The sequence below is a fragment of the Camelus ferus genome, chromosome 16, assembly GCF_009834535.1.
Source record: "Camelus ferus isolate YT-003-E chromosome 16, BCGSAC_Cfer_1.0, whole genome shotgun sequence".
In the NCBI taxonomy this organism is placed as follows: domain Eukaryota; kingdom Metazoa; phylum Chordata; class Mammalia; order Artiodactyla; family Camelidae; genus Camelus; species Camelus ferus.
Genome location: NC_045711.1, coordinates 18,160,400 through 18,181,047, shown reverse-complemented (window position 1 = coordinate 18,181,047; position 20,648 = coordinate 18,160,400). Strand labels below are relative to the sequence as shown.

The window sequence follows — 20,648 nt, the reverse complement described above, 5'->3', positions numbered from 1 at the left end:
CCTCAGTGCCTGTCAACCTTAGAACACACGGCATGGCTTGTCTGCTCTGTCCCTGAAGTGCACACGCTCACTAAGGTGTGTTGCTGACAAGGACACAGGCCTCTCTGCCTGTGGGCGGGGCCTGGGGCTGGGTCCACGCTACTGACTCTTCAGTGCTGGGGTTGCACTCTGCTTCCTTTTCTCCTCCTGCCGCAATCAGGAAGTGTTTAGTGAATGTGTATAGTGAAAAGCTATAAGCTATGGACACTGAAGGGACTGCCCCCACTGCCTGAAGTCACCAGTCCCAGCCTCGAGCATCCTAGGATTTGGATCAGCCTCAGATTCCATCCTGGGGCTACAGCCAAATGCCCTTGTTTCTATCATCGCTACTGTAAACAGGTGTTTCTCAAGGCCTGTGACAAGGGAAAATGCAACAGAACTGGAGCAAAGGTGAAGGCCCGGACCCATGGGTGCAGGGGCAGGACGCACAGGGTCACAGCGAACTGGGCGGCGTGCGCTGGCCCCGCTGGCCCCGCCGGCCCCGTAGGCAGAGCTTCGCAGAGGCTGTGACCAGACCAGGGTGGCAGACTGCCTGGAAATACGTATTTTTAATGTAACAGTGGCGTTTGCAATTTTGATTTGAAGCCATTTACGTTAGTGAGTAACACTAGGACCCCAGGAGTGTCCGGTGCCCGTGCTGATGTCCTGCGGGCAGTCCAAGCCAGAGGAGGAGGGCAGGTCTGCCGGCCTCAGTGCACATGCCACACAGGCGCCGGCAGAGGTCTGCTCCTGCGGAGGGGTCCGAGGGCCCGCCTGCCCCCAGCCCCTGTGTCAGGGCCCGGGGGTGTTGGGTGGGGGCGGCCGCCCTCCTTCCTTTCATCTGGAGCTGTTTGCTAGGGCCTGGCGGTCAGGGCCCTGACGAGCAGCCCCATGATCAGTGTGGCCAGCGCTGCCCCCAGAGCAGCCCCCCGGCGCAGGGCCAGCTGTTTGGCTGGCAGCCTGCTGGCAGGGGCTGCAAGGGCCTGGGCGGCTTCCGGAGTCCTGAAGAGGTCCAGCTGGCACCCGGGCCTGGAGTATGTCGTCAGGGTCACACCCAGGCAGCTGCCCGAAGCCACTGCAGAGGCACAGAGGCACGAGCTCAGCCATGCGGCCACACTCAACAGCCCAGCTGTGCGACCCTCAGTGGACGCCGCGCCTCATGCTGGGAAAGGCCTTCCTTTTCCCCACAGCAGGCTCAGAGGAGGGGTGCCATGGGAAGGCACCCTAAACTGTCAGTCTGGTGAACAGATAAAGCAATCAGTGAGGAAGGGATCTGCCTGGTGATGCATCGAAGGCAGCCTTCACCCATGACTCCAGAGCATGTGTTAGCTGCTCGGTCGATCTGCCGCCCACGTTCCCTCGCGACAGTTTAAGCTCCCAGAGTCAGCGGGCCCCTTACTGCACGGGCCAGGGCACAGCCGGTGACGAGAGGAGGTCACTGAGATGACTGAGGGCCTTGGGGCAGCAGAGCCCTGAGCCCGGCCAGCACTTGATCACCAAGGCCCTGGGTCCACACCAGAGGTGCCTGTCTGATTAGCACAGACGTCACTGTCATGCGCAGAGGAAGAAAGGCAGCTTGGGGCTCGCATGGTTCAGGGCAGCCAGGGGCAATCCCAGCAGAGGTGTTACCTGAAGACGCGACAGCTTTCTCGGGCCCAGGCCCAGGGGCCGTGCTCTCGGCACTAGGTGGGGGCAGCCCCACGTGCTTCTGAGCCTAAAGGAGGAAGAGCATGCCTGGTTTAGCCAGCCGCCTCCCGTCCAGCCCTGGCCGCAGCCACGCCTGCCTGTGAAGCCCTGCAGGCTAACACAGGCCATGTCCACACACGGGCAGCCTCGGAGGCTCCAGGCCACCGCACAAAGGCGCACGTCACGATACAGCAAGTCACGTGCATTTCCGGTTTCCCAGGGCATCTTGAAGTTAGGTTTGCTCCCTCCTGTGTTAAGTGTGCAACAGCATTGTGTCTAGAAAGTATTGTACGTGCCTTCGTTAAAAAATACTTGACTAACCATCGCTGCACCTTCAGTGGGAGGTACGTTTTTGCAATAGTAACGTCAGAGATCCGCGATCACACATCGCCATAAAGGGCGCAGCGATACTGGAAAAGCCTGAAGTGTCGTAAGAATCAGCCAAATGCGACACAGACGGGAAATGAGCTGACGTGTTGGGGAAGTGGCACCGCAAACTTGCCTAACACAGGGTCGCGACAAACCTCCAGTTTACAAAGAGCGCGGCATCTGTGGGGCAATACAAGGTCTGCCTGTGTTCCCAGCGGGCCTCACACCGGTGCTGTTTTAAATCTGCATCTATCCGTTGTCTCAGATGCCAAGAGAGCTTGATCCACGTGCGAGGGCAAAACCATCCCCTGCGACTTGGGGTCTAAGAACCCCCTTTCGGGCTCAGCCTTGAGACTGGGCTGTGCCCTTTCTGTGTCTGGGAAGCAAACACCAGCCTGCCCTGTTTGAAAAGTTCTTCCGAGAGGATGGCGGACAGGGTGGCGTCATCACACCTTCCAGTCGGGGCGCACCCTCGGGGCTCACCTGCGTTCAGACGAGTACGACGGAGCCCCTTGCCTGCTTGGTCTTCCCCGGCGGGCGTGGCCAGGGACAGTGTCTGGCGCGGTTTCTCTTTGTAACTGGAGCTGGCAGCGTCTGGGGTCCAGCCCCTCTGTGGCTCCCCCACGCCCCCACCTCCCACCGCAGGTCTCTGCCGGGGCCCCAGGCCTCCTGGGGAGCGGCCCCTCACCTCCTCTGCAGCCTGCTTCCAGTCCATCCGGGCAGCGTAGGTGACGAAGGCAGCCGCGGCCAGGAGGACAGAGGCCAGCATGCCCAGCCAGAGGCCTGCAGGACAAGGTGACAATGGCAGTGTCCAGCGACCGCTCGGCCTCGCCCCCTCCCTGCACGCCACGTACCGGTGATTCCCATCTCAGCCACGAAGGTCAGCACGATGCCCAGCGGGAGGCCGATAACGTAGTACATGACAGCGTTCACGATGGCCCCGAAGGCCTGCCTGCCTGTTCCCCGCAGGACCCCGCCGTAGACACACTGTGGGGGAGGCAGACGGGGCGAGGGGTTGGTGACGATGAGACTGACAGGGGTCTCGCCACCGGGTCTCATTCGCGCCCGTGGCGCTGGAACTGGGCCGTGCCCTCGTCCCCCTTCCCTCTGAGGGGCTGGGGCCGGGCCCACTTGCCCAGCTACACAAGAGTGGCCCTGGAGCCCGGTCTGGGAGGGAGGTGAGGCTGGGGGCCACCCACCCTCCGGCCGGGAACTCGGACGACCTTCACAGAGTGTGCGCGCTGCTCGCCCGCAGCTGCTGCAGCAAGTTACGGCAAACCAGCGGCTTCAAACAACACACGTGTATGACTTCACAGTCCTGAGACGAGAAGGCTGAAGGGGGCTCCCTGCGCTAAAGGTTCCTTCTGGAGGCCCCCGGGGGGTCTGCTCCTCGGCCTCTTCCAGCTTCTGGAGCTGCCAGTTCCTGGCTTGTGGGCCCCAAACAGCAAAGGCATTGCTCTGAACCCTTGATTCTGTCATCACAGCCCCCCACTGCCTGCCCCTCACTTCTCAGGACCCTTGTGTGTACACTGGGCCACTTGGATGATCCAGGACCGTCTTAAACTGGCCCTTAGGGCTCACAAAGGCACCTCTCATCTCTGTGGCCCACTGTTGCCATAGCAACAAACCCCTAATAAACTCCTTTCCTATTCTCAAAAAAAAAAAAAAAAAAAAAAAAAAGCAGGGCCAGACTCTGAATGTGCCCCAGCCCACACCTGGATCCTTCGGCAGAGAATGGAAGCCCTACCAGCTGTCAAGTTGCCTGAACATAACTCCCAGTAATCGGCTGAACACTGAGCTATGCAGACCTAGGGGTGACCCCTTAGGAAGCTACATTTAAAAATAAAAACAAGAAAAAAAGCAAAATACAAAAACGGGCAGAGACAGCAGCTGCAGTCTGTGGAGGAGGCAGGATTCACAGAAACAGTCCACGTGAGTCACTGAACAAAGCAGCAGTCCTTGGGGAAGGGGTGCTCTCGGGGCGGGCCTGTCCTAGTTCACAGCCAGGTCTCGGCACGTTCAGGAAGACTGACTTCATCCAAAATGTGCTCTCTGACCACAACAGAGTTAGATTAGAGAAGCCTACCAGAAAGGAATCCGGGAACACTCCAGTATTTGGACATTGAACAGCACTTCTAAACCCACGAGTCAAAAAATAAATCACGAGAGAAAGTTTTAAATGTCTCGAATGGAAAAACGTGTCAAAATTTATTAGATGTAGCTAAAGCAATCCTCAGAGGGAAATGTGTAGCTTTACATGCCTGCACTAGGAAAGAAGGAAGGACTTGGCTCGGCAGCCTCGCATTCCATCCTAGGAAACCAGTCGAACAGAGCAAACTACTCCTAAATAAAGCAGCGGGCAGGTGGGAGTGGTGGTCACAGTGACAGTGGTGGACACAGACAACAGGGAGCAACAAAGGAAGCCCAGGAGACCAAAAGATCCAGGTCTTTGGTAAGAGCCGCAAAGCTGAAAAACACTCAAGATTTGACCTTGGTAAAAATAAGGCCAGGAAAACAGGAAAGTGAAGACACGAATTACCAAAATCAGGAGTAAGGAAGGGGCGTTCCTCCTGACCGCGAAGAAGAGGGCTGTAAGGGAAGGTTGGGAGCAACTTCACGCCAAAGGTTCAGACAGGTTAGTTCAAGTGAACAAATCCGCAGAAAGACACAAATCACTAAAACTGACCCAACAGGAAACAGAAAGTGAATAGACCTGTAACAAGTAAATAAATGAATTTAATTTTAAATCTTCTGACAAAAGTCCAGGGCCAGATGGCTCCACTGGCGAATTCTATCAAATATTTAAGGAAGAAATCATCCCAGGCCTTCCCAAGCTCAACACGTGTGGGAGGGAGCACGCAGAGTCCCTGTGCGAGTGCGGCGTTGCCCGGGAGCCAGCGCCGGCTCAGAGCAGCACTGGGAGAGGCTACAACACAGACCCGTGTCCCTCACGAACGTAAACACAGAATCTCTTTTCAACTGAAGTATAGGTGATTTACAATGTGTTACTTTCTGGTGTACAGCAAAACGATTCAGTCATGTACATGTATATACATATATTCTTTTTCATATTTTTTACATTATGGTTGATTATAGGATATTAAGTATAGTTCCCTGTGCTGTACAGTAGGACCTTGTTTATTTTATATATAGTAGTTTGTGTCTGCTAATCCCAAACTCCTAATTTATCCCTCCCCAACCCCCTTCTCCCTTGGATAGCTGTAAATTTGTTTTCTGTGTCTGTGAGTCTGTTTCTTAAATGCAAAAATCTTTAACAAAATATTAGCAAACCAGATTCAGAAATGTACAGAAAAGAAAGGTATATACCAAGGTCAAGGGGAGTATCCCAGGAACGCAAGGTGTAACATCTGAAAGTCAGTTAATGTAATTACACCATTTTAACAGCGTAAAGGAGAGAAACCACGGGGCTATCTCAGTAGATATGAAGAAACATTAGACAAAATCCTGCACATTCATTAGAAAATGTTAACAACAAATAGGGGTAGGAGGGCCCTTCCTTGACCTGCTAAGGGGCATTTACAGAAGATCTACAGATGACGTCTTTATGCTGAAAGACGGAGTGCCCTCCCCCAGCCTCGGGAACGAGGCAAAGACGGGCTCTTGCCACTTCTTGTCAATGCTGTACGGGAGGTTCTGGCCAGATGGAAAGGAGAAGTAAATGACATGGTCCTCCGTGTAGAAAATCTTAAGGAATCCACACACCAAAAACCTACTAGAATGAGTTCAACAAGGGCACAGGATAGAAGATCAGTAAATACAGACCAACAGCATTTTTATAAACTTGCAACGACCAACCCAAAAAAGAAATTTTTAAGAAAAGAGATACATTCCAAATAGCATCCAAAAGAACAAAGTATTCTGGGATAAATTTAACAAAAATTGGGCGAGATTTGTCCATTGAAGACTACAAAACATGGCTGAGGTAAATTTAAAAAGATCTAGACAGCTGGAGAGATGCTCGGCGTCCACGAACTGGAGGCCTCAGTGCTGAGACGACAGCTCTCCCCACAGTGCTCTACAGACTCAACACAGTTTCTTTCAAACCCCAGCAGGCCTTTGAGTGGAAATTAACAAGCTGACTCTAAAGTACATACGGAAGCGCAAAGGACCTAGGAGAGAAAAAGAAATCGAAGGATAGAGAACCAAGCTGAAGATTTACACCTCCTGATTCCAAGCTCACCATACAGCCGTGGAGGTGTTGGCACAGGACAGGGGTGTAACACCGGGACCGCACTGCGCATCTCGGGATAAACCACTTCATTTATGAGCAACTGACTTTTGACCAACATGCCAAGAAAATTCACTGGGGAGAGGCTGACCTCTCACCCACCAAGAACAGATGTCCGTAAGCAGAAAAAGTAACTTAGACCCTTTACCTCACGCCTCACACAGAGATGCGCCACAGCGAGCCACAGCGGAGTCTAGGGCCTGACACTCACCCGCAGGAGATCTCTGTGACCCTGGACGTCAGCCAGGGCGTGAGCCATAAAGGAGAAGAAACTGGGAAGCTGGGCTGCAGAGAAGCGCAAGCCTTTGCAGCTCAAAAGACAAGACATGAACGTCCAGCCGCAGCCCAGGCTTGCAGATCATGTGTCCCACAAGGACTTGCATGGAGAGGAATTCTGACAACTCGGCACTAAGAAGATGGCTGTCATGGGTTGAATTCTATCCCCCAGAAGATGAGAATGTGTCCTTAATTGGAAATAGGGTCAGGAAGGGCCGTGTAGCTCAGGGGTAGAGCACGTGCTTGGCCTGCACGAGGTCCTGGGTTCAATCCCCAGTCCCTCCATTAAGTCAGTCAAAACACATACAGACACAGACCACACACCCTTCACAAAGAAAGTGAGATGAACCTTAGACGACAACACAGGAGAAGAATCTAGGCGGCTCGGGCCTGGTGATGACTTTCTAGACATGGCACCAAACACATGTGCTGTGAGAGAAGAAACTGTCAAACTGGACGTCACTAAAAGCAGACGACAGCTGCTCTGTGAAAGACACCAGCACGAAGACGAAAAGCCAAGCCACGGACTGGGAGAGGAATCTTGGCGAAACGCACAGTGATAAAGGACTGGTATCCAAAGCACAGGAAAGTGCTTCACACGCAACAGTGAGACAGCAACCCGACATTAAAATGGCAACAGCTCTGAACAGGCGGCTCGCCGAAGAAGGTGTCCCTGTGGCAACTAAGGGCAGGCAAAGATGCTACACGTTACTCGTCACCAGGAAATTACAAACCAAAACGGCAGTGAGGCACCACCACACGCTGAGGAGGAGGACTCAAATCTGAGACACTGATGACACCGCGTTCTGGCGAGGATGACGGGAAACGGGAATTGTCACTGGCTGCTGATGAACGGCGCAGCCACTTCGGGAGGCCGTGGGGCGGATTCCTACAAAGCTAAACGCAGTATTTCCACACTAGTCAGCGATCGCACACCCAGGCGGTGGCGGGAAGAGCTGAGAACTATGTCTGCATGAAACCCTGCACAATAGCGTTCAGAGCTTCATTCATAATTGCCAGCTGGAAGCAAACACAGCGCCCTTCCGCATGTGAGTGGACGACCTGCGGTAAATCCAGACCATGAAGTATCGGCGCTAAAAAGACAGGAGCCGTTGGAAGACCCAGCGGAGGGAGCTTACTCAGCGAAGGGAGCCAATCTGAAAGGCAACACGTTGTGCAACTCCAACTGTAAGACATCGGGAGGGACAGTTAGGTCAGTGATGGCTGGGCTGCGGGAGGGGCGACACCGGGGGAAGGGGAGGAATGAGCAGGTGGAGCAGACGACTCCTATGGCAGGAAAATTACTCGTGTGACACTGAAACAGTGCGTACCTGTCGTTGCCCATTTGTCAAAACCCCCAGAACACACACCAGGAGTGAACCCCAACGTGGACTGCGGACTCTGCTCAACAATGATGTATCAATGTTCTTTCATCAGCTTAAACGTGCTGCACTAACACAAGATGTGAACAGCAGGGGAAACGAGGGGAGGAAGGGGGGGCTTATGAGAGCCCCATATTTTCTCAACTTTTCTATAAACCTAAAACTGCTCTTAAAATCTATTTTTAAAAAGTCTTAAGACGTATACATCAATCAAAATTCATCAAACTGCACATTTGAAATAAATGCAGTTTGCTGTACAGGGACCACACCACAATGAAGGTGTTTAAAGGAAAAAAAAAAAAGAGCATATACCCCAATGGCAATAACGCAGGCCTGTTGTCAACTTTACCTGACAACGCCAAGTTGTAACATAGTGTTTACATAACTTATAAACAATGTATATAATACAACATATACATATAACATTCATGCGCTACATCAGCACCAGCATTTAATTTTGTTGCACTTCTTAATTTTCGCCACTCTAATGGGAATTAAATGATATATAGTATTGCTTTAATTTGAATGTTACTGATTACTAATAAGGTCGAACGTCTCTCAAGAAAAAAAAGTTTGAAGACAAGCACTACCAGGACCTGGCGAGGAAGCGGAGACGCTGGAATCCTCGTCCTGTTGCCGGAGGGAGCGCCAAATGAGCCAGCCACTTGGGAAAAGTTCGGTGGCTTCTTAGAAAGTTAAACATAAACTCACCCTTAAACCTGACACCTCAATCCCTAGGCTTCTGCCAAGAGGAATGAGAACCCACGTGCACACGGTGGCTTGTCCGGGAGCACTCCCAGCAGCTCGTAGCCACAAAAGCCAATGCCCAAAACAGCTCAGATGGCCCGTGACGGACCAGCGGGGAGACAGACATGCCAGAGCCACACAATGCGCTGTTGCTCAGCCACGAAAAGGAATGAAGTCCCAAAAAATGTTACGACGTGCAGGAACCTCCAAAACATTACGCTAAGTGAAAGAAACCAGATCCAGAAGACCGCGTTGCTGTGCAGTGTTCACAAACAGCAAGTTCCCGCTGGCAGAGGGCAGATCAGGGCACTGCCGCTCCGGCCGCGGGAGCAGGGGCTGGGGGCAGGGCAGGCACCAGGGGACTGGGGCGGGGGGGGGGGGCGGTGAGGAGAGTACTCTACAAGGGGGCCGCAGTGCTGGCTGCACGAGTACGTATTTCTGTAAAATGACTGAATTCTGCACTGAAGATGAGGATATAGCTCAGTGGTAAAGCATGTGCTTAATTAGCATGCATGCACAGGGTCCTGGGCTCAACCCCTAGTTCCTCCATTTTAAAAAGTATAAATAAATAAATAAATAAATAAATAAGTAAACCTAATTACCTCCCCCTCCTAATTTTTTTGATAAATAAAATAAGGGAATTTTATGGCATGTAAATTCTAACTCAAGAACGGTATTAAAAATATAAAGATTAGGTCCATGGGAAGCATAAATGAAGAATAACGTAGCCGGGAGGAAAGCCAGGAGGAGACAGACACAGAAGGCACCACGCCCCTCACAACCACGAGCTGCAGAGTGGCTTCCGTGCCGCCCGGTGGGCAGAGGGCGCACCGAGAAGCTGCCCTGGGAGCGGGCAGAGGGGCGAAGCTCCCCCAACACCTGAAGTTGCAGGAGGAAGTTCTCAGCTGCAGCCTGAGGAAGCTTGAGAAAAAGTCAGAGCTTGAGAAAAAGTAATACTAGTGTCCTTAACAAGAGTGTCCTGGGACGAAAGCAGGAACAGAATCCGTAAGGCAGCTGCTTGAATGCTCTGCGTTAGAAGGTAAGGCTCTGATGACAAAGCCCAGCCTGGAGCACAGGATCAGAAGTGCGCTCCAGGCACGCTGCCTTCCGAGAGCCCGGGAGGCTGCAAGGCCAGCCCCAGAGCACACGGCGACAGGGACAGGGCGCACTGGGACTGCTGGAAGATCCCTCCGTGAACACCACCTCTCCCGCGGGGTTACTGCTTTTCACAGGAGCTGACCGCAGTCCTTGGCAGGGGTTCTGCCTCTGCGTTCTGTGCTGGTGAAGACACACTCCACGCGGAGATGTGGACTTAACACCAGGGGTACCTGCCTGGGGAGCTCACGCGACCCGAGATGTCAAGCAGAAGGCAGGACTTCAAGTCCTGCTTACCAAAAGAGACCCTAGTGTTTGCTTTTTTAAGGTCCTGCCTTGAAGAATTCACCCAGTTCCCACTGCACTCACTGAGGCCTGTCCTCGAGCGACCAGAGGGGCAGAAAGGCAGCCTTCCTGTACCCGGGCTTGACTCAGCCCTCAGAAACGCCCCTTTGCGCTGCACCTGGCGTGGCTGCTCCTGACCGGGAGGGGCCTGGGTCAGCGCCGAGGCCCCGGCTCCCAAGGAGGCAGGGAGGAGAGGGTCCGTGGACTTACACACGGCGAGCGTTTAGCATCTGGCCAAACTGCCGGTGTCTCTGAGTTGCTGGCATCGCAGAGGAGAAGCCGGGTCATTGCCTTGAGTAATAACAGACCCAGATGGGCAGGTGCTTTGGGCACTTACTCTAGGGTCAGCCCTTTCTGTGCACTGCCGGGCTAATGCCCCCGGCCCTGACCAGCCTCGGGCGGCCCGCGAGCTCGGGGCTCAGAGTGGGACTCACACAGACGGCCTCAAACAGGTGGAAGACGACGTAGAGCGGCAAGACCTTGTTCACCAGGGCGACGACGTCTCTGTGGGAGACACGGGAGAGAGCGTTCCCGCGGGGAGCCGAGCCACACCCACGCCCGCAGAGCCCCTTCACAAAGGCCCTTCTGTCCCGCCGCTCCCCCCAGCTTTCGGAGTAAAGGTGGTCACCCCGCGCCAACCCGAACGACACTCTTCACCCACGGGAGCCCCCGCAGCTGTGCACCGCCCTTCGACAGGCGCCTTGTCTATGGTCAGGCCAGGGGTGGAGGCCCCGGCCCAGGGACGAGACGCTGGCTTCCCCGCAGTGGGAGCGCAGCCAGGGAGCCAGGCCTGCGACCGGTCTCTGAGGACCAGCAGGGACGCGCCCGGCATCCCCCCGAAGTGAGGGGAGAGGACGTTCACCTACTCGTCACTGGTGAAGATGTGCCCCAGCTGCCCTCTCAGGGCGCTCAGCAGGGTCCCCACGAGCAGTGTGGTGCCGACTGCAGGAGACAAAAGGCGTCGCCGTGGAGGGCCAGCCGAGCCCCGCATTCACCTGCACTAGGGCCCTCGTTTGTGGCCCCGCAGGAAGGACCACGCAGAAAATGCTTTTGCAGAGCACCAGCATCCCCTGGGAGCTGCTTGGGAAGACAGGTTCTCAGGCCCCATCCCAGCCCACTGAATCAGAAACGGCCGGGCGGGGCTCTGTGACCTGTGTTTCAAGCCAGCCCCCGGGGCGAAGCCCGACAGCTCTGCTCTCCACACGGGCGGCTCCGATCTGTCAGCCTCAGAGGGCAGAGGCAGGCGCGGGGTCGGGCAGGCAGGGCTCGGGCTTCTGGGGATGCGGGGAGGGCAAGCTCGCCCCCCCCCCAGGGTCACACTAAGTGATGGAAACTGACAGCCCAGCACCTGCGGCAGGGGAGGAGCGGGAAGAGGCCCAGCAGGCGGGAGACGCATGTGCGGCCCATCCGATGGGCTGCTCTGGGCCCCATGGCAGGTGGAGCAAAAGGGTCTGGAAGGCCGCGACCCACCCACCTACGCAGAGGAGGCCCGAGACAGCTGACCGCTTGGCTTGCACCGTATCTGCGGCTCCCAGGGCCGTCCCCACTCGGACGCAGACGGCGATGCTGAGGCCCATAGGAATCTGGGATCAGAGACAAGACGGTGCTGTCGGCGGAGACCCCACCCGCCCCTGGGCCAAGAGCAAGGAAGGCGGCAGGAGGAGACGGGGTGTTTGTGACTGCTGGGGACGGGTGGTGAGGCCTGAGGCTGGGAGATGTGGCTGGGGGTTCCAGCCGAACCCACCCCCACTGTTCCGTCAGACATCACAGGCAGACTGGCCTTGCAACCAAAATCAAGGCGTTGCCAAAAACTCATGACTAAATGCATTTTAAAGAGGTGAATGTGGTCTCAAGCATGCCAGAAAAGCTGCCTGCAAGGGAAAAAAAGGTTCCGTGGAAACCATTTGTAAAAATAAGAATCGCCTCATAAATCAGTTTTGTCCACGTAGAGTTTTGTGACTCCCTTGCTTAAAGCTGGGGCCACAGACTGCGTGCCCCAGAGGCTGGCAGACACACACGGGACGGTGACGCGGGACAACCCACACCTCTGGGGAGGGGGGGCTGTGGGCACTCCGTGGAGGCGAGGAGACACCGTGTGAGGGGCGCTGTCCCCCAAAGCCCAGCAGCCAGCCGTGCAGGGACGTGGGCTCGCTGCCACGCGGGATGTCCCATTTTTCACATGTCCGGGGTGTGGTGTGAAATCTCCCAATTTGAAACTGTGCTAATTCATTCAAAAAGAAAAAAATGTGAGCATCGTGGGTTCAGTGCTACCCTCGGCAGAGCGGCCATGGGACACGTGCAGGGGTCTGGCAGGGCCTGGGCCTCCTGGGCACAGGGGTCCTCAGGAGACAGGCAGCCTTTGTGGGGACAGTCTCCCCACCCCAAGACCCCCAGGCCATCAGGGGGCTGGGTGAGGGGTGAGCCGGGGAAGCGCCCCCAAGGAGCCTCACCATGTAGGTGACAGTGGCCACTTCATAGATGACAGCCTGGGCAGAGAGGTCCAGCACGCTGAGCAGGCCTGCGGGGAGCACACGGTGAGCAGACGGCCCTGCGCAGACAGGACGCCCCTCACTCTGGGGCCAAGGGGCAAACAGTTTCCAAGAAAAGTTCCTGCTTGGCCTCAGCCTTCGGGGAAGACCTGCCCCGTTGCTGTGAAACTTCCCGCAGGCCGCTCCCCGTGTGGTCAGGGTCAGGTCTTTCCTGTGTGTGGGGGGCACAGCGAGGGAGGGGGAGTCCGGACCAAGCTCAGGGAGCCTGAGTTCGGGTCTCAGCCCTGCCAGGGTGTGACTCTGACGGTCTCTCTTGGGCTTGGGGCTCAATTTTCTCATCTGTAAATGGGGGTCGGGGTGGACAGCAAGGTCTCTCCCAGCCACTCAGCCCTGACTTTTTGGACTCTGTGCCGAGAGTGCTGATGAGCACAGACGTCCAGGTGACGCCCTGCACCTGCTCACATGCCAGCAGCGCCCACTCAGTGCCAGGCCTACGCCGGGCAGTGCGGGGCCCAGGCCTGCCTCCTGGGAGCCCACAGCCTGGTGGGGAGACGGCCGGGCGGGTGAGTGGCCCACCCTGGGGAGAGGGCTGCCCAGGCGGTTCCCTGCGCTTCCACGTACCCATGAGGAAGCTGCCGATCTCGTAGGCCCACCACTCGATGCAGGTCATGAGCATGCTGGGCACAGCCAGCGAGAAGAAAGGGCCCCAGTCCTGCAGGCACTGGCTGGACCAGCCTAGGAGCAGAGGCCCCCCGCTGAGCAGCTGGCCACCCTGCGCCCACCCACCACCAACCCCAGGCCCTGCCCCCTCCACCTTGGCAGCTCGCAGGGTGCTCACAGGGGGCAGGCCAGCCGCTCAGGTGCTGGCAGGGTCGGGTCGGGGGCGAGGAGGCTGCCGGGCTGGCGCCTGGATGGCTGGGGCTGGGAGCCTGGGACACTGCAGAGCCTTGGGCAACTACCCTGCCCCTTCTGGGCCCCATCTCCTCATCGGAAAATTTCAGTTCTCATCTTTGCCCCCCTCCCCGAAGGGTTGTGGAGTGGGTGGCATGACACCGAGGACGCCAGGTTTCGCAAGGCAAGTAGGGCTATGCAAACACAGGGCCTCCCCGCCCACGTCTCCGCCCCAGACCAGGAGAGCTGTTCCTGAAATGCCTGGAGGCGGAGGCCCCGCTCTCAGGGTTGGGTGTCAGGGGCTGAAAGCTTGCAGCCCGAGCCTGGGGGAAGGTCCGCGTCCAGGCCCCACCATACACCAGCTCTGGCATTTGGGGCAAATGACTTAAACTCAGTCTATGCTTCCTCTCCGTAAATAAAAGGGGCAGATAAGGTGTCATCTGAGATAAGGAATGTGGTCCACTGCTCCCACCTAGGATTCTGCCCGTGTTATTACTCCACCCTGAGACCAGGGAGCCTGCCAGAAAGCTCCCTGGGCATGGGTCCACTGTGCCCACACACTGGGTGGGGAGACCTGGGCCTTTGAGGGAGGGGCTGCAGAGGGGTGCAGCCAAGTGGAGGGGCCCCGAGGGAAGTGGAGGTGCGCCTGGGACAGGCTCCTCCAGCGGACTCCAGCTGGGCCCCCACCTGCAAAGTAGTCCCCAGGGCCCTCCTGGGGGCCCAGCCACCCCACGCTCACTTGACCCCTGCACCTGCCCACGTCTCCCGGTGCAGCTTCTTCACGACGATGTGGAGGAAGAGGAAGGCGGTCTGGGCAAACTGGGAGAAGATGTTGGCGTAAGCAGAGCCCCTGGAGGAGGAGGGAGAGCAGGGCTGGGTGGAAGGACGGCCCCCTTCAGAAGGGGACTCCTCTGCTGGAGTCGGGGGCACGGGGAGGAGGGACACAGGGGCACAGGCATGGCTTGATCCGCAACCCCATCCCGAACCAGCCTCATCCAGGAGCCACCAGGGTCCTGGCATCATTCCTCCAGTGTCCTGGGGGCCACCTGCCAGGTTCCCACTCTCGGCCTCTCCTGGAAGACCAGCCCAGGGGCTGTGGCACCTCTCCCATCCCCTTGGTGGGGAGTCCCCAGAACCTGAGGGTCCAGCAGCCCCCACTTCTGGATGGCAAGGGCCACCCCCACTGTCCTTGTCATGGGTAAGGCCATGACAGTGACCCGCCTGCCCGCTCAGGGGTGGTGCTTAGTGGGCCGTGCTCCCGGCCCGGCCCGGCCCGGCCCCTGCAGCCCACCAGCCCCAGGGCTCACCTGACCCCCCAGCCCAGCACAGAAACCAGGATGTAGTTGGCCAGGCCATTAACACAGTTGCCCACGATGCCTGCTGAGGACCTGGGGCCAGACGACGCCCTGAAATGGGTGAGAACCGGCCTCACTACCTGGGGTCGGGGCCAGGGGGGCTCGCTGGGCACCCGGGGGGTTGGACAGGGGCTGGGGACACACAGCTCCTTGCAGAGGTCCGGAGGGGAATAGCAGAGGGACCCCAGGGGCCCCCTCCCCCAGAACAGGGACCTGTACCTGATTTTGCAAGTATTTTGCCAGCAGGCCGTAAAGAAAATTCACCTGTATAAAATAAAAACACGCACACAAATCAACAGCTACCAACACAACACCCAACCAGCAGGAACAGACGTTTCTCAGATGAGTTTAGGGCAACCGCTTGGCCAGAGTGTCAGGGACGCCGCGCCGCAGGCGGGCTGGGTGCTGACTCTGGCCAGGGAGGCCCTGGGGAGGGGACCAGCGGCAGGGAGGGAGGCAGGGAGAGGGCGGCTTCAGCGGCAGAGACAAGAACCTGGAGGTGGGTGCTGGGGACAGAGCGGTGGGTCTGTGGAGGACAGAGGGCATGTGTGCCTGTGTGTGTCGGGGTCGCCTTTCCTGTCCTCCATCAAAGCCTGGCCCAGGGCCTGCGCCCCTGCCCCGCCGCCCCCTCAGCCCACCACCTCTCGTCAGGGATCGGGATCCAGGAGCCTGGTTCAGACACTGGCCCTGCCTCTTGTGAGCTGTGTGGTCTTAGGCAAGTTACTTAGCCTCTCTGTGCCTCAGTTGCCTCATCTATAAAGGGGGTAATAGCGTGTGTGTGCTTAATATTCATTCGTACATATATATGCGACGCTAACATCGCAAAGTGATTTTAAAACAGTACCTGGCACTTTTAAATGTTCCAGGAGTCAGGTGAACGTTATGTGAGGGTCACTGGTCGTTACTATCATCATTATTACTACTTTATCGACTGTCTGGGAGGGACTTTGTTTATCTGATAAAGGAGTTGCCGCAGGGATAACTTGTTTCCCCGACGCAGCCCCAGTGGTCTCGTCTGATAAGATACTGTCGCTTGGTCTGAGGAGTCAAAGGCACGGAGGAGAAGACCAGACTTTCCGGGCGCTTCCACTGATACAGGAGAAATCTGGAGCTGGCTGGGCCCCAAAGGGCTAATGGCACTGGCCTGACAGACAGGACGGTGTGGCTGGGCTCACCCTGCCAGGCCTGGTGTCCCCTCGGGGCATCCACCCCAGCCCCTCCCTTCCCAGCTCCCCCCTCAAGAGCTCCGTGCCCAGGGCTGTGCTGTGGAGGACACGGGGGTGTCAGAGGTGGGAAGGTGAGCCCTGGTGGAGACACAGCCCCGCCACGTGGTAACTTGCCACTCAGCACCAGCAAGTCAAACAGTGCAGCACGGACTCAGGGTGGATGTGCAGACCACTGCTTCGGGCCAGAAGTCCCAGAAACCAGTCTGAAGATATGTGCTGCTTGCTCAGTGTGTAATAAATTAAGAGGCAGGGGTACAGCTCAGGGGTAGAGCACGTGCTTAGCACGCACGCGGTCCAGGGTTTAATCCCCAGTCCCTCCGTTAGAAAAAAATCAAGGACCTCTTGCCAATAAATAGAGGAAGGAGAGAATATTCAATAGTCTTAGAAAAAGTTTGTTAGAAAGATGAAAGTCTTAAATGCACAGAAGGGTTCAAAGAAAATGCAGGCAAACGTGTCTATAATCTTGCGACGGGTTAAGTGGTTTTGAGCTCAGACACCATCAAGGGTGGGGTCTAAGGGTCTGTCGTGTCCGCACTGAAAATCCTCCAGGCCAGAAATACCCAAAATTGAAAGACAAGTGAAGGGCTGGAAAACGTTTGTGACGTACATGACAAAGGGCTGAGGTATCGTTTGACAAGAGTGATAACAATTAAAAGATTACTCCACTAAAACAAGCGAGGGATGTGGCCAGTTCACAGAAACAGGACAAGTGATCGATAAACGCAAGAAACAACGCTCAACTCCAGTCAGCAATAAGATGAGCGAGGAAACAGCATCTCTAATCGGAAAGAAATGTTCGTAATAGTCTGTGCTGAAGAGGGCGTAGTTGGCGGGGGCAGCACTGGGACAGACTGGGGTCAAGAACCACGGACAGAGCATCTCCAATTCCGATGGCGCATCGCGAGGAAGTCATTGCAGACGTTCACAAAGATTTCCCTATTGAATCACATGCAGAGACTAACGACATGTTTGAAAGGGAAGAAGATTATAAAACAGCCTACACACACGGCCCCGTTTCAAACTGCACGTGTGCCTGTGTGTTTACGAACAGACATAACCCCAGAGAGACATTCACTTGCGTTCCCTCTGGGTGGTAGAGTTACAGGAAAGTTGAGCTTTTTCTTCCCTATGCGTTCCAGAATTTCTCCAGTAAACAGTTTTCTAATCAGAAAAATGTGTTATGCTGCTTTTTATACGTTCAATAACTGCACCGACCTGAACAGGAACTTTTCTCCAGTCACTGGCATGGGGGCTGATGGCTTCCCCAGCTGATGGGGGGAAAGGCAACAAGCCAGAACCCAGGGGAGTGTGAGCACCCCAGCAGACACAGGCACTTACCGGGAGCGCCGGGATGTAAATCTGCACGTACTCCTGGGTCAGCCTGCGCGACAACCACAGCTCTGAGCGGCCCAGCCTGCGCCCCGCGGCTGGGGGCTGGGCGGCCGCCCCAGGGACACCTTGGGTACCCCAGGTTTGAGGAGAGGCTTCACCCCGAAGGCCTTGGCCAAGACAAGTGGAGCCTCAGCAGGCAGGGCACTGCTGCCGTGTGCGAGGAAGGTGCCAGGAGGCGGGGCCCAGGGACCCCACCACGTGGCCTCTGGGCTGGGGAACCCAGCGGTTTGTAAGGGGGGAAAGGCTGTATCGTATTAAGAAAGAACAAGATGTAGTAACAAGCCATCTAACTCATCAGACGTCAGCCCAGCCCCTTCTCCTGCCTGGAGCGCAGGGTGGTGCGCACTTCCCTTCTTCAGAAGCACCCGCCAGGCCCCAGCCACAGGCCCCGGCTGCAAGCACCCTGCCGATCCCTGATTTTCCTCCTCAATTAAAACTGGTCGCTTGCCTGCCCCCTGCTGGTCACAGCTAGAGCAGCAGGCTGTGCGGGAGAATCCCCAAACCACGGAAACGTCCCCAGAGGAGATGGGCTTGTGACAGCTCCGCCCTGGAGAAGCTGGGGGCGGAGGGGAGGGGGTCCCCGGGGTCCCGTGGGGGGCAGTCTGGCACCTGGACACGGCCGGGTCCTGCCTGAAGAGCAGCAGGATGTGCTGGGTGTTGAGGAAGAGCGCCCAGCAGGGGAGGCAGCAGAGCAGCAGCACCAGCACGCCCCTCTGCAGGATGACCCCCACGTGCTTCTTGTTGGGGCTGCCGAAGCTCTGGAAAACAGCCGGGCAGGCCGTCTGCGCCCTGGCACCTGCCTCCCCCGCCCTCTGTGAGCCAGGCTAGGCTGTGCCTGCGCCGTGCTGGGCGGCCCCTCCATCACACCCAGCGGCTTCCTCCGCGTGGGCTCAGCCTGTCCTCCAACGACACCCGACATGGGAGGCGCTGCCCAGGCCACAGGGGCTCAAGAGCTAAGTCTCCCTGGGGTGAGAGGGAGCCAGGGCCAAGCCCAGGTCCCAGACCCTCCCTGAGCCCGGAACCCCCGGGCCCTGAGCCCCGCTGGGCTGTGGGCCTCCAGGGGTGGGAGGCCCCATCCGTGCACCCTCAGCATGGACACCCAAGGTCAGGGGCTGTCCTCCCTCCCATGACACTCTTGCCCATCTGCCCAGACTACTTTCAAGGGGAGGGTCTGGTCCCTGACGGCACGTGGTCCTCGGGGGTGAGCTCTCCTGGACAGCTCTCCTGTCCAACCCCCACTGCCCCCAGCAGCCTACCGACAGGCTCCCACATCCAGGGACACTGAGACGGCTTCGGTGGGCCACCAGCCCTGCCGCTTCTGCAGCAGCTGAGGGACTGGCTCTGCCCCTGCCCAGCTCCTGGACACCCACCTACCTGGGACATCAAGGTGTCACAGGCCGAGGACAAGCCGAATCCGATGGAAACTCCACAGACATTAACAAACTGGAGCCACATGGGAGAAAACACAGGCTGTCAGGTGGAGCCGAGGGGGAACCCTGCACCTGAGGGGCCACTCAGCACCCAGAGACCCTCCTGGCCAGGCCCTGCCTGTACACGCTGGGTGCCTGCAGTGTGTGAGGCCCTGAGGTCCGGCTGTGACTGCAGTTGGCAGGTCTCAAGGCTGTGTCTTCTCCCAGGAGCCCAAGGGAGAGGTCCCTGCAGGCCCGGCTGTACTCACGGCCACTGAGAGGGTCACCGCTGCCAGCTCCACCTTGCCTAGGTGCCCGCAGAACATGGAGCTCACGACGTAGATCATGAAGTTCAGCATCTGGAAGAGGAACTGGAGGCCGGTGGCCGGGGTCAAGGGACCTGCCCGGTCTTGTCCCAGCTGCCAGCACACCCCATACCCCGACCCACACAGGAGGCTCTCCAGGTCCTGTGGGGCCAAGCTCAAGACCCGCAAAAGCCCCTCGCAGCCACCAGGGAGTCGCCCCAGCAGAGAAGCGAGCATGTGGCGGAGGCCCTGCCCCCGCCCCCGGCAGCAGCCACGTCAACCTGAGCCCCAGTTTCCCTGCGTGAGGCGCACCCAGCGCAGAGGCTGGAGCGGGCACGCTCGGGATGTGGCTGCTGTGGCCGTCTCGTCAGGCCGCCAACCAAGAGGGACTCGCACACACCAAAGCCTTAGGAACGGCCCCGCCCAGGTGGTGGGATTAGAAATAAAGTTTCTTCTAACTTTTTGTTTTGTCTGAAACTCTTACAGGAAGCACACATTAGTCCTTACGGTCATAAAAAAAAAAGTACCAAAAACCACTTTTCCTTTGGAAACAAAACAGGCAGAGGCCCCCCGTCCCCTACAAACGCCCCGTAGGGAGACCCCCAGGCTCCTTGCATCAGTGGACCAGACTTCCCGTGGGCTTCTGAAGGACACTGCTTGCTTCTTCTGTGGGGGACCGCCAGCTGCTGAGGGAGGCCAGACCCCCCTGCACCCAGGGACTGTCCCGGGACAGCTGTTCTGCATCACCAGGCTCTAGGGGTCGGCCCCTGGCACCACCCGGACCTGGTCAAGGTGGGGGGGGGGGTCTCTGGGGAAGCCTGTGAGTGCCCCGGCCCCCTGCGTCGTGCCTGGACGGCAGCCGGTCCCCCAACCCCGCCTCCTTACCAGGGGTCCGGAAAGGACAAAGAGTGTCCACGCCTCAGCCCCGAAGCCCACAGGGACCAGCCTGCGGAGGGCAGGGCAGAGGCGCCCTTGGTCTGGGGGGACCGTGTCTGGCAGACTGTCCATTCCAAGCCCCGCCACCAGCTGCCCTCCACGCCTGAGCAGCTCCTTCGGCCGGCCTCGCTCAGCTGGCCCGGGTCACCCTGCAGCCTGGCTAATGAGTAAGGGGCCGGAGGAGGGGCCTCCACGGCCACCTGTGGGACGGGCCCTGCAGTCCTGCCGCCTAGCCCATTGGCCCCAGCGCCAGGGAGGACAGGACAGAGCCCTGGGCCCCCGGCAGTCAATTAGGCTGACCTCTTCCCGGGGTTTCAGCGGCAAAGGCCCGGGAGGAAAAGGTGTGGGGCAGGGCTGAGGTGCTGGGTGCCTTACACCTCAGCACACAAGGGCCTCCAGGACTCCCACTTCACAGATGAAGAAATGGAGACTCAGAGATGCAGCAACAGAGCCAGGGTTCCAGCCAGGGGCCAATGGC

The 20,648-nt window shown here is 57.5% G+C and overlaps 1 protein-coding gene across 1 annotated transcript; it reads right to left on the bottom strand.

Annotated features, from left to right (window-relative positions):
- Positions 1 to 568: 568 nt before the first annotated feature.
- Positions 569 to 20,324, bottom strand: LOC102517827 (multidrug and toxin extrusion protein 2). The gene is given in 18 exon segments (XM_032498944.1): positions 569 to 1,093; positions 1,648 to 1,732; positions 2,762 to 2,856; positions 2,928 to 3,060; positions 10,602 to 10,671; positions 11,034 to 11,109; positions 11,642 to 11,750; positions 12,618 to 12,685; positions 13,278 to 13,391; positions 14,300 to 14,397; positions 14,855 to 14,925; positions 14,927 to 14,953; positions 15,122 to 15,166; positions 17,467 to 17,509; positions 18,130 to 18,278; positions 18,895 to 18,963; positions 19,199 to 19,300; positions 20,120 to 20,324. Coding segments are annotated over 18 exon segments (1,698 nt in total). The 5' UTR covers positions 20,243 to 20,324; the 3' UTR covers positions 569 to 872.
- Between the last annotated feature and the right edge of the window lie 324 nt (positions 20,325 to 20,648).